General features: G+C 41.3%; 1 protein-coding gene across 2 annotated transcripts in view; it reads left to right on the top strand.

Annotated features, from left to right (window-relative positions):
- SLC26A5 (solute carrier family 26 member 5) overlaps positions 1–4,635 on the top strand; it is an 89,516-nt gene extending 84,881 nt beyond the window's left edge. For both annotated transcript variants that reach the window (XM_040343491.1, XM_040343490.1), the window contains exons 18-19: positions 2,219–2,273; positions 4,232–4,635. In XM_040343491.1, coding sequence (XP_040199425.1) covers positions 2,219–2,273; positions 4,232–4,407 — 231 coding nt within the window. In that variant the 3' untranslated portion in view covers positions 4,408–4,635. The remainder of the gene's footprint in view (positions 1–2,218; positions 2,274–4,231) is intronic.
- Positions 4,636–12,913: the final 8,278 nt, after the last annotated feature.

The following is a 12,913-nucleotide window of genomic DNA, read 5'->3' as shown; positions in this document are numbered from 1 at the left end:
AGGGTAGTGTACTTTAGTCCAGTGTTTCCCAACTCCAGTCCTCAAGGCACACCAACAGGTCAGGTTTTCAGGCTTTCCATTATTTTGCACAGGTGATTTGATCAGTTTCACTGCCTTAGTAATTACCACAGCCGTTTCATCTGAGGGAAATCCTGAAAACATGACCTGTTGGTGTGCCTTGAGGACTGGAGTTGGGAAACACTGCTTTTAGTCTATGTACTGGACGCCAGACTAACCAAAACCTTCCTAATGGGGGAAAATAGAAAAAAAACATGCAGGCAATAGTCTCTCTGATGAGGACCAAGTCTATCACGATCAGGCAAGTAATGGCACTGCTAGGACTTCAATCCCAGACCCCGCTTTTTCTTACCTGAACCTGATTGCTCCAGCAACAGGGATGAGCACAGCAGCTCCAACCACTGTCTCAGGTGCTCATTGGATAGATTGATAGCAGCAGGAGCCATTGCTGTCTATCCACTCCAGTAACACAGGAGCCAGAGGTTGAGGCGGAGTCCTGCTGTCTGTGTCAATTGACGCAGCAGCACAAGTGCCACCATGGGATGGGGCTCTCCGTCTGGGCACTCAAGAAGAAGAGGAGCCAGGAGCGCCACAGGGGGACCCCAGAAAAGGAAGATCGGGGCCAATCTGTGAAAAAAAACCTTTATAATCACTTTAATGAATCTCTTCCTCTCTCCTTTTTCTCTTTTTATACTTTTCTTTTCTGGTCTATTCGTTTTGTTTCTTTTTTATTGTTTTACTATATTAGGTTTGATATCTTGGTTACCCACAGGATACTTTTGAAAAAATATGTGGTTCCACATTGAAGATACTCTTGGGAGTAAAAGCAATGGTGTCCTACTCTGACAGGTCCTCTCCCCCTCATTTCCCCCCCCCCCTTTCCCTTCTCCCTCATAATGGTCATCTTGCAATGGCAGCTGGTTCTTTTTAAATTTTTGGGGGGGCGCAAACTGAAAAAAAAAATTTGCAGCCACTTTGCCCATCAATTGCTGCCAGTGTGCCCTTGAATGCTGCCCGTGTGACCCCCGCCTGCTCACTGTCTGCCTGGCACTTGCCCTGTCTCGGGGCAGCGGGTGACTGCGACGAGCAGGGTCCTTCTTGTGTCTCCTGCCGTCATCATCTCACGTCCTCTCCTCCTGATAGGTGTCCAATAGCGGCGCCTGTCGTTTCAGCCAGTCAGGTGACAGGTAACAGACCCAAGTACCTAATTGGCGGAGAGGCTATTCAGTGTTAGGAAAGCGACTATTCACTTTTTTGGCACAGCTGGGGGAGCTGGTGAGCACCAAGAAATGCATGAATCCATCTATTGGTGATAGAGGGGGTGGTAGGAGGGGGGTGACCCTTATGGACACACCGCCACTGTTAAACTTGTGTCAATTAGGATAGGTCCTAGAGACATGGGTCACAGGATAACCTTTCTAGGGAAGTCCTGCAGGTGGCACCGATCAAGCTGGCTAGGCTGGAGCAAAAGAAGAGAAAAAAATGTTTACAAACCATTTACAGCAGTGTCCATTCATGGCACCTCTAGTGGAGATGGGGCAATCAAATTCCTTAATATATGGTGGGAACATGGCACCATATAGACAATACTCTGTTTCAATGGCTCTTCATAAAGTTCAGGACTGCTCCTCACTGTACAGGTCAATGTAAATGCAAAAGCAGCTTCAGGGTTCATTCACACCTGGCTATTCCAGTGCAGTCCCACCACATAAGGCAAAATGCCTCATCACCTGTGTGACCAGTTCACACCACTGCAATGTGGCGGTGTGCTGAACGAGTGCCGCAAGCAGTACTTCTTTTTTTTTTTTTTTTTTCATCGCAGTGCAAGGCAATCCACCACCTCGCACCACATAGTGGCCAATTGAATTTGATAAAGTGTCTTTGTGAATAAGCCATAAAACAGGTTGGTGCAGCATAGAAAATAAAATGGAGGTCAACTGCAGGTCAAATGCTCCTGTCGGTAAAATCTGAGTTCAGAAGCATCCTACGATATAAAGAGATGATTATCCGTTTGTGTGCATTTCTGTCCGTTTTTGACACGGCGATGTATGAAAAACTGATATATGGAACGCCCGTGTGAAAGGGGCCTTAAACTGATCTTAAATACACCTGAAAGAAAGCTGCACCTGCCCATTAACACAAAGTCTATTATCAGACACTAAAGCTGTCTTTTTTTTTTTTTTTTTCCCTTTTCTGATAGATTATTAAGGAATACAAAGAAATTGGAGTTGATATCATCCTCTCTGGCTGCAACGGTAAGTTCTGTATCTGTACATGTGCCAGGAATAGGTTATACAATGACTGTGAATGATGAATGCGCTTCCCAAATCAAACCATTTAACCAATCCAGTTAAACTGCATGCGTTTCAAACTGTACAGTCCACGAAACCATAACACACACTAGAGCAGTGGTTCTCAACCTGGGGTTTAAATAAAGATTTGCCAGGGGTCACCGAATCCTGGGCTGTTCCTGAAGACTGCACCGATCTCCCAGCAATTTTGCGTCCGCCCAGCAAGGCCATCCCTGGAGCCTGTGGCTGCTCAGCTGGACTGTTCCTGGAGCCCGCGGCCGCCCACTCGGCCTCTTCGCAGGTGCCCATTCAGTTCACGGCATGGCTGGGGGGGGCAGAGACTAGAGGTCAGCTGACTGGTGGGGAATGTGAAGTGGGAGGGGCTGCAGGAGACCCTATCTCCTGATTTCGGCATAGGTGTCACTGCTACAAGACACCACGAAGTCGGAGACACAGTAACACTACCTGTGATTATATTTGCCATTAAAAGGACTTAAGGAGCGCTAAATGTCTGCGGATTAGGGGCGCAAATTACTTTTCTTGGGTGCTGATAACCCACGCTACGAATACAACCCAGCTTGTAAGGTTATGTTAAATCTTTTTTTGATCCTTTACATTTTCATTTTGTTTAAAAATAAAACAAAGAACAGCGCCAAAAGTATTGATGGATGGTGGAGGATTTTAGATGGAAATGCTGCCACTTGGTACTAGGGAAACGCTAGTTGATACAGATAGAAGGGAAATGAGCAGCGCAAATCTAAAAATCCTGCAACCTCGTAATAATAGCTAGCAATTGACCTATATGAAACAAATCGATAAACACTGAATATTGTGCTATTGCTAGCAATATTCTCTAACGTGTAACAATGTGTATATTCTCTATGTAAACAAGTGAAGTGTCAACACAATATGTGAAAACAAATCTCTTAGAGCGGGTTCACACTGGGGCGGCTCGTATTTTAGTAGACTAAAATGATATTAAGTTGGTCAACTAAAACACCCAATGTGCTTCTTCACCATAAGTCCTAAAGCAACCCCAGAAAATGTAGCTGGTCAGATTATAAACCAGCAACAGCACTTTTTGTGTTGTATATCAGGCAAATCCCCTCTCCCCCGCAATGTCTTTGATATATATTACTTTTGCTATAATAAATATCGCCCAAAAATATATAAAAACATATTTTTTTTTCCTCAGTTTAGGCCGATACGTATTCTTCATATTTTTGGTAAAAAAAGCGCAATAAGCGTCTATTTGGTTTGCGCAAAAGTTATAGCATCTACAAAATAGGGGATAGTATTATGCCATTTTTTATTAATAATTTTTATATTTTTTAACTAGTAATGGTGGCGATCAGGGTGTGTTTTTTTTATTTTTTTCATCATGGCGGACACATCGGACACTTTTGATGCCATTTTGGGACCATTGTCATTTTTACAGCCATCAGTGCTATAAAAATGCACTGATTACTGTAAAAAATTAGACTGGCAGTGAAGGGGTTAACCAGTAGGGGGCGCTGAAGTGGTTGTGATCAGTGTCCTATCACTAGGTAGAATGGGGAAATGCTTGTTTTACATTGGCATTTCCCCGTTCTTCTCCGTGAGACGATCGCTGGTATCTCCATGGACATTGAGTCCGCGGGACTCGCGGAGTTTGCGGCGGGCGCACCCACAATGACCCACAATAAAAAGGATGTACCTGTACGCCCATATGCCCGCAGGAGCCATTGTGTCAACGTATATAGTCGTGCACTGGTCCTTATGTGGCTAAGATATTTGTTTGCACAAAAGTGTTTAGTCTGGTTATTTTGAATCACAAACTCCTTTTTTTTTAGCTATCGTTGGGATACATTTTATATGTATGGTATAATTTGCATATTGACTAAAATGAATCCTTAAATGTATTGTTGATTTTTATTCCACAGGGGTGGTTGTAAAAGATCTAACCAGGCTGAATTTCTTTGATAAGAATATAAGAAGAGACATCATTTTTCACAGTATTCATGATGCTGTTATTCACTGCAAATTTAGAGCTTCATCATTGGCTCTCGCATCTTCAGAAGAGCAGGTCTTGAGCTCTGACACGCCAAGCCAGGTCTGATGTTCCCAAAATGTGTCTCCTGATTGCCTCGGATCCTACTAGTAAATACAAAGGAGATTATTATTTTTTTTATCTTTAGATAATAACTTGGAAGTCCCGCTTTGTTCAGGCACTTTAAACCGCTATAAGGCTCAAGGGCTGGTTTGATTTCTGGCTCTATACAGCCCGTTACATACCTATATGTTTGTTTTTATATTTTGGCCCTATAAAATGGTTTAAGAGAAATTTTATACCCTGGGAGCAACTTTAGCCGTTTATATACAATTTTATCACCCTTAAATTTTTGGCTTTCAGTTGCACTTTTCTACGTTTTAATATTAGTGTTCTGAGTACATCTCCCTTTCATGTTGCAGTGTCTCACTACGTGTGGTTTGAGCAGGTGGCATGGGTGCTGATGACATGATGTGTATCGGCTGGCACCCACTCGGTGGAGTGATGAGTTGGCTTTTCTTACAGAATTTGGTTGGAATGTACACTTATTTTAAAGTAAAAAATGAAGCACATTCCAAACCTGTAAATTATGAAAATCTCAATAAGATGAGCAAGGACTGAAACAAGAAGAGAAGTCTTGGTACCTCAAAATAATGAACACTAGATATTGAATTATTTTTCATATTCTTTATACTAGGTGCACAGTTAATGATGTGCATTATTTGTAGTGGTTCATGTAAAGTCATAGCGTTAGAAACTAACGGCAAACACAGAAGCCTTAATAATACCGCACTACTGTGACGCTCCTCACCCAAATCACCAGTTCTTGTACTTTGCACCGTTATGTGGAAAATAGGAAAGCTATTTTAATCAGGATGGGTTCAATGATTGTGTGTGTGTGTGTGTGTGTGTGTGTGTGTGTGTATATATATATATATATATATATATGTGTGTATATATATATATATATGTATATATATATATATATATATACATACAGTTGTGCTTATAAGTTTACATACCCCGGCAGAATTTATGATTTCTTGGCCTATTTTCAGAGAATATGAATGATGAAACAAAAACTTTTCTATCACTCATGGTTAGTGTTTGGCTGAAGCCATTTATTATGAATCAACTGTGTTTACTCTTTTTTTTTTTTTAAATCATACTAGCAACAAAAACGACCCAGATCAAAAGTTACATATCCCAGTTCTTAGTACCATGTATTGCCCCCTTTAACATCAATGACAGCTTGAAGTCTTTTGTGGCAATTATGGATGAGGCTCTTTATTTTCTCAGATGGTAAAGCTGCCCATTACTCTTGGCAAAAAGCCTCCAGTTCCTATAAATTCCTAGGCTGTCTTGCAGGAACGGCACGTTTGAAATCTCCTCAGAGTGGCTCAATGATATTGAGGTCAGGAGACTGAATTGGCCACTCCAGAACCTTCACTTTATTCTGCTGTAGCCAATGACAGGTTGACTTAGCCTTGTGTTTTGGATTATTGTCATGTTGGGATGTCCAAGTACGTCCCATGCGCAGCTTCCTGGCTGATGAATGCAAATATTTCTCCAGTATTTTTTGATAATATACTGCAGTCATCTTGTCATAAATTTTGACCAAATTGCCTGTGCCTTTGTAGCTCACACATTCCTCATAACATCAGCAATCCACCTCCGTGTTTCACAGTAGGAATTGTGTACCTTTCATAATAGGCCTTGTTGACTCCTCTCTAAATTAAGCGTTTATGGTTGTGACCAAAAAGCTCAAGTTTGGTCTCATCACTCCAAATGACTTTGTCAGAAGGTTTGAGGCTTCTCTGTGCTGTTTAGCGTATTGTAAGCAGAATACTTTGCCATAAGAAAACCATTACTACGCAAATGCCACAACTTGACCAGGCAGGCCATCTCTCTTCAAAAGTGCCTCCTATTGTGCATCTTGAATCAGCCACACCAGATGTTTTCAGAGAGTCCTGTATTTCACCTGAAGGTATTTGTGGGTTTTTCTTTGCATCTGAACAATTTTCCTGGCAGTTGTGGCTGAAATTTTAGTTGGTCTTCCTGACCGTGGTTTGGTTTCAACAGAACCCCTCCTTTTCCACTTCTTGATTAGAGTTTGAACACTGCCAATTGGCATTCTCAGTTCCCTGAATATCTTTTTTTTTTTTATATCCCTTTCCTGTTTTATACAGTTCAACTACCTTTTCCTGCAGATCCTTTGACAATTCTCTTGCTTTCCTCATGACTCAGAATCCAGAAATGTCAGTGCAGTACTGGATGAAAGATGCAAGGGTCTGTCAGGAGTCCAGAAACTCCTTGATATATCTATATAACTCTATATCTAATCTATACATTTCAGACCCCTGTGTGTCAACTTGTGTGCATGTTATCAGGCCATAATCACCAGGGTATGTAAACTTTTTTGATCAGGGTCATTTGGGTAGGTTATTATGTTGTCATGATTTAAAGAGTATACATGGTTGATCATAAATGGCTTCGGCCAAACACTAACCATGAGTGAAAGAAAAGTTTTTGTGTTATCATTCATATTCTCTGAAAAATGGCCAAGAAATCATACATTTTGCCAGGGTATGTAAACGTATGAGCACAACTGTATATAAGTGGTTTCCTGTTACATGTTTAAGGGTTTTAAATGTATTTTGTTTACATGGTGTATTATTGAACAATTTTTTATTTTTTTAACTTTAACCAAACCAAAACTAAAGGATCCACATTATTAGAAATCATTCTAGTAATGCTCTTGGCTCCTGAACGTAAACAGTGTGAGTATCTATGTTCTCTACATCTGTACAAATGGCAGTAGTGTGTATATTTATCTTGGGATTCACACAATGTTTTAATTTTTGCTATGCTACAGTGTACACGAAGGGATAGGTCAGGTTCACTTGAAGGTCTGTAGTTTTAGTTGCAGAATGTGTCCAGTATGTTCAGAGGTCAGGTTTGTCCTTCAGTCAGTCTCTGGTATGCTTAAAGGCCCATACACATGGTCGGACTTTTTGCCAACAAACTTCAAAATGAGCAAGTTTGCAAAAAAATCCGACCGTGTGTACGCTCCATCGGACAAACTTTTTCGGTTTTCATCAGACAAAAGTTTGCTCGGCAACAAAAGTCTGATTGTGCTTAGTGCGACTGTGTGTACAGCAAGCCATCGGACTTTTGTACAAAGTACAAATATGCATGCTCAGAACCAATGTTAAAATCAACCAACAATAGCAGAAGTTGACCAAAGGGTGACGGTAAAGAGCAGAAATCCCGTGTGATGTTGGGAAAGTTCTCAAAAGTCCGAGCGTGTGTATGCTATGGGTGTGCCCGGCCAACTCCCTTCGGACAAAAATCCAAGGAAAAGTTTGTTTGAAGTCTGATCGTGTGTACAAGGCTTTAGAAGAGGTCAGATGGGCACTTCAAAATAGTTTCCAATATGTTTAGGGAGAAGTCCAGTGGGCACCTAAAAGTAAACCTGTACTATAAGAATATGGTGGCTTCTATTGCTTACCTCCCCAGCTGAGAATGCCAGTTTTCTGGCTTTCATTCACTCCAATGTCCTAGTATGCACTTTAGAAAGTCTGAGTAATCTGCATGCTTGTCACTGTCATCTATGCAAGCAGCCTGAAAAGTGTTTGAAAGCAGGTTTACAACTAGCATTTATTGATGTTGCCCTTGCAATGCAATCCATCATGCATTTTGTTAGTAACAACAATGTCATTTTCTTCTGACAGCTTCACTGGCCCAGGAGGTTGTCTGGCTGCTGCCTTTGAAGCCTCCAGCACAGTGGCGGGATGGCAGTGAATAGGTTGAGTTTTTGTCACACTGCCATGCACAGCTTCAGGTGTTACGCTTCACATACAGTGGCCAGTCACCTTGGTGACATCAAGGCCTACTACAGAAAGCCTCTAACACCCTGAAACGTGTCAGAGGGTGAAGAAACCTACAGGGCTATTACTGGTAAAATTAATGCATTGCTATAGCAAAGGTAGCATTTGTAAATGCCAACTGCAAACATTTAATGTATATGAGGAACCTAAAGTGCTGTGGTGATGTCTCTTTAAAGGGGTTGTAAAGGTTTAATTTTATTTTTCAAATAACAAACATACTTGCCTCCACTGTACAGTTTGTTTTGGCCCCGATCCTTGTCTTCTGGGGTCCCTAGGTGGCTGTCTCAGCTCCTCCCTGCAAGAGATAACCCCCTCTGGGAAGTTCTCTCCCGTGTTATAGTCGGCAGCCCAGCCCCCCACGTCATTGATTTGATTGACAGCAGCAGGAACCAATGGCTCCCGCTGCTATCAATCATCCATTGAAGAGCTAGGGGAAAGCAACGTGAGATCGCGCCCACACAGATTTGGGGCTCGGGTAAGTAAAACGGGGGCGGCACAGAGTGTAAACCCGCAAGGCAAACTGTATAATGAGCTAGTATGCACCGCATACTAGCTCATTATGAAATACTTATCCTAGAACGAGCCTCATCTTAGAATACTTATCTTGGCCTTATCTGTAGGTCAAAGTGGAAAAAAGGGTATACAACCACTTTAATGCATAGGATGCTATAAGGTGAAAAAAACACGAAGCTTTACAACCCCTCCCTAAGATAAATATGTCTGTCACATCACTGGCTGTTGGATTGCCACAGGTAGTGTCCTCTCAGGAGGGGAAAAGATGACAGTATCACAGAGAGCTGGCAGGGCCAGTGATCTTGGGGGTCATTTGCAGGGATCAGTGGCCCCGGGCACACAAGGCCTGGTGAGTATAAATGCCTTCACTAGCTAAGGGTAATCATGGGTTTTGAGGTAGGGTCAAACATTTCATTGATGATACTTGGTAACCAACTGGTAGTCCTAGAAAAACATCAGTACTGCTAGGCCCAAAAAAGTTACACATTTTTAGGCAGCTTAGAAAGTAGAACAATGTTAATATTTAAGTTTGGCTATCAAACAGATTTTTTTTTTTTTTTTTTTTAAGTGCATTAATTACATTTTCTTGGTCTAAATAATAATCTGAGCAACAGATTGACAGTGTTTGATATGCTGAATTTCACAAGTTAAGGATCTTCTTGACACATTTTCAGTACCCCCCCCCCTGATGGACTCTATTGTCCCCTTTGGTCACTAGCACAATGTGTAGTGATTGTGAAATCACAGTCTCAGGATATACGGCTGCCCCCTGCATGTGCACATTTGATGTGTTTTTATTAAGCCTTTAGATTTGTTTTAAGACACAATTGTACCGATGAATGACATTTTTAGGAATGATGGAAATGTGGAAATCCTGCACTTATGCAGTACGAATGGTTTGTTTGAGAAAATCTGCTATTCGTGCGTGTTAAAGTGTTTGGGGCAGATCCACGTAGCGCGGCGCATATTCCTGCCGAGCGTATCTAAGATACACTACGCCGCAACTTTTTTTTTTTTTTTCTCAAATCCTCAAAGAATGCGAGCCGTAAGTTACGGCGGCGTAGTGTATCTTTGGCGGTGTAAGGGTGCGCAATTCAAAACGATGTGATGGGGGCGTGTTTTATGTAAATACATCGTGAATGATGTTTTTGAACGGCGCACGCAACGTCCGTGGGGGGTATCCCAGTGCGCATGCTCGACATTAAACCGGAACAAGCCAATGCTTACAACGGTGACGTCATTCTACGCAAATCCCTATTCCCGAACGACTTACGCAAACAATAATTCAAATTTCGACGTGGGAACGACGGCCATACTTAACATTGAGTATACCACCATGTAGCAGCTTTAACTATATACCGGAAAAAGCCAAATGCAAACGATGTAAAAAAAAAAAAAAAAATGCGCCGGACGTACGTTCGTGGATCGCCGTAACTAGCTAATTTGCATACTCGACGGAAACGCCACCTAGCGGCCGGCAGGAAAAATGCACCTAAGATCCAATAACAATTGTAGAAAGAAATGTTTGGACAGCCGCACTCTGGACAATCAATATCAATAAAAGGCAAACACCATACATCACAGCAAAGACAGGGGCATACAGCTGACGTTTCGCACTACAATCAGTGCTTACTCAAGATCCAACAGCGTACGCCTGTCGGATCAATCCCAGATGCAGTCGTATCTTGTTTTGTAGATACAAAACAAAGATACGACGTGGGAACTTTAAAATTACGCGGCGTATCAATAGATACACCGGCGTAATTCTTTTGTGGATCTGCCCCTTTGTGTCCCAAAATACAGAAGGTAGAAGAGTCCAAGCTCTTTTTCTGCATATGTATTCTAGTTCAAACTGGTAAAGTCAATGGATCAGCATGACAACTGCCATAGGTCATCATCAGTAAAGTTATCTTTTAAGGTCCTTTTACGTGGGAGACATTGGGTCAGTTTTTTTTGTTTTTTGGCAAAGAAACTGATAAATGGATTAAGGTTATATCAGTACACATCTGGTTTTGCATAATTTCCATTGCTCTAAATAGGGTGCAATTTGTTATGCGATTAAATTGCATGACAAGTCAAAGGTGTAAACCAGGTCTAAGCTTGCATTTTAGTGAATATATATTCTAAACCAGTGGTTTGCAACCCTGTCCTTAAGTACCCCCAACAGGCCATGTTTGCAGGTTTTTCTTTATCTTGCACAGGTGCTTTAAATCAATGGCTTGGTATTATGGACGGCTATGTTATCTAAGAGAAATTCCCAAAGCATGGCCTGTTGGGGTACTTGAGGACCACTGTTCTAAACCACCCATCTGAAGCGATCCCAGCAACAAACCCTCAAGGCGGTAGAGTTCTTATACTCGCACCCCACATAATACTTATCGTGAATTAAAATATCATTAAAGCAGATCTTAAACCAAAAATTGTTTTTTTTTTTTTTTTTTACACCCCCCAAGCCTATTAAATTATTCAGTCCCAATACCCCACCCCTTAGGAAGCGAATATCTTTCCTCCACTAGGGGGGATGACACAGCCTCCAGCACCCTGGGAAATAAATCACATGCCTCAGGTGGACAACCTCTCCAGAATCAATTGGCCTGGTGCAGCCACTCTCCAGTAGTAGGGGGTCGGTTGAGTGATAAGGAAGAAACAAAACAACTAACTCCTGAATCAAGGATGGCAGTTAGTGTTTTTAGTCAGCAACTACAGTACTTGTAGCTACTGACTTTTGCAATTTGAAAGCGCTTGTTAACCTCCCCCCCCCCAAGACTGTACAACAAAGGCATAATAATGAGCTATGCATACTAGCTCATTATGAAATGCTTACCTTAGAACAAAGCCCTGGAGTGGTGACCGCACGCCACTGAGACAACTGACGTGTTTCTTCCAGGTTCACGGGGTCCGGCGCTGCGATTGGCCAGAGCTGCACGGGTAGCCGTTCCTTCAGAGCGCATGTGCTGATGACATCATCAGCGGCCTATACAGTAAAGATCTAAACACTGCAAGTTTAGGCGATATTTACAGTAGTTATTAGAACTAGGCTTACCTATAGGTATTAACAAACCAGGGGAGTTTGTTTCCTCTTTTTAAACCCTGCAGAGCGCAAGGTATTTTGTGCCTTCAAGGGACTTATTTATTTATTTTCCGTTTGCTCCTTTAAGTTCTTTTGACTGACTGTCTTTTTAACTCTGTACATCGCTTTAGTATCTGCACCTTAAGAAATAGGAGCTCGGTGGTTAGCCGCCACTTTTCCTGTGACCATGGCAAGAACACAAGTTGTTTGCATTGCACACGGATGTGCCACTGTATACATGTAAAGAGATCCGGTACCCTTTTGTATACTTGCGGTTAGTGGCTTTTGAGGTGTTTGTTTTCTTTCACTGTAAAGTTCTATTAGTGCGCCTCAGTACTCAAAAGCCACGACCAGCACAAGGTTCCTGTTCTTTTTACAAAGCCACAAGAGTCTGCTCATGCAGAAACGATATGTTACTATTTCTTACTGCTACCTGGAAAAGTAGAAAGAAATGCACTCTGTATGTTACAAGCTGAGAAACAATGGGCATCATGCCTAAAAGCAACTCAAGGAAGAAAAAAAAATTTTTTCAGAAAAAATGATTGTTCCCCTTTGTTTCAAGGGAGGGGGGTGAATAAAAATCTGAGAAAGTAAAACTGGATATATAAGGGCTGTATTTTTGCTTTAAACTCTTTTTAATGCAAGAGGCCCCATTCACTTAGTGCTTGAACCATGCATCATTGTTTGTGAAGTAGATTACTAAACCTTCACAAATCAATATGGTAAATCTATATATTATTTTAAATTTTTATATTGTTGGTGAAAAAGCAGTGTTGCATCTAAGCTGTAAAAAAAAAAAGAAAAAAAAAGTGCTAAATTGATTTTTATGAAGTCATGTTTACTTAATTATTTTGAAATGGGTGGTGCATTTTATTTGCTGATAGTATATTTTTCTAGATATATATATTTTAATGTTAAATACTAAAAGTAAAATTGCCTTCTTAGAAAAAGAATGTGTTGAAAGAATGACCTATATGGACAAAATGTTTTCTGCAAATCAAAATAAAGTAATTTGACAGCAAATGTAATGTTTGGTTTATTGATAAACATTTACAAAGCTCTTTGCAAAACACTTACACTGACCAAAATCAGGAACAAAACA

Source organism: Rana temporaria, chromosome 3, assembly GCF_905171775.1.
Source record: "Rana temporaria chromosome 3, aRanTem1.1, whole genome shotgun sequence".
Taxonomy (NCBI): Eukaryota; Metazoa; Chordata; class Amphibia; order Anura; family Ranidae; genus Rana; species Rana temporaria.
This window is presented reverse-complemented; position numbering and strand designations above follow the sequence as displayed.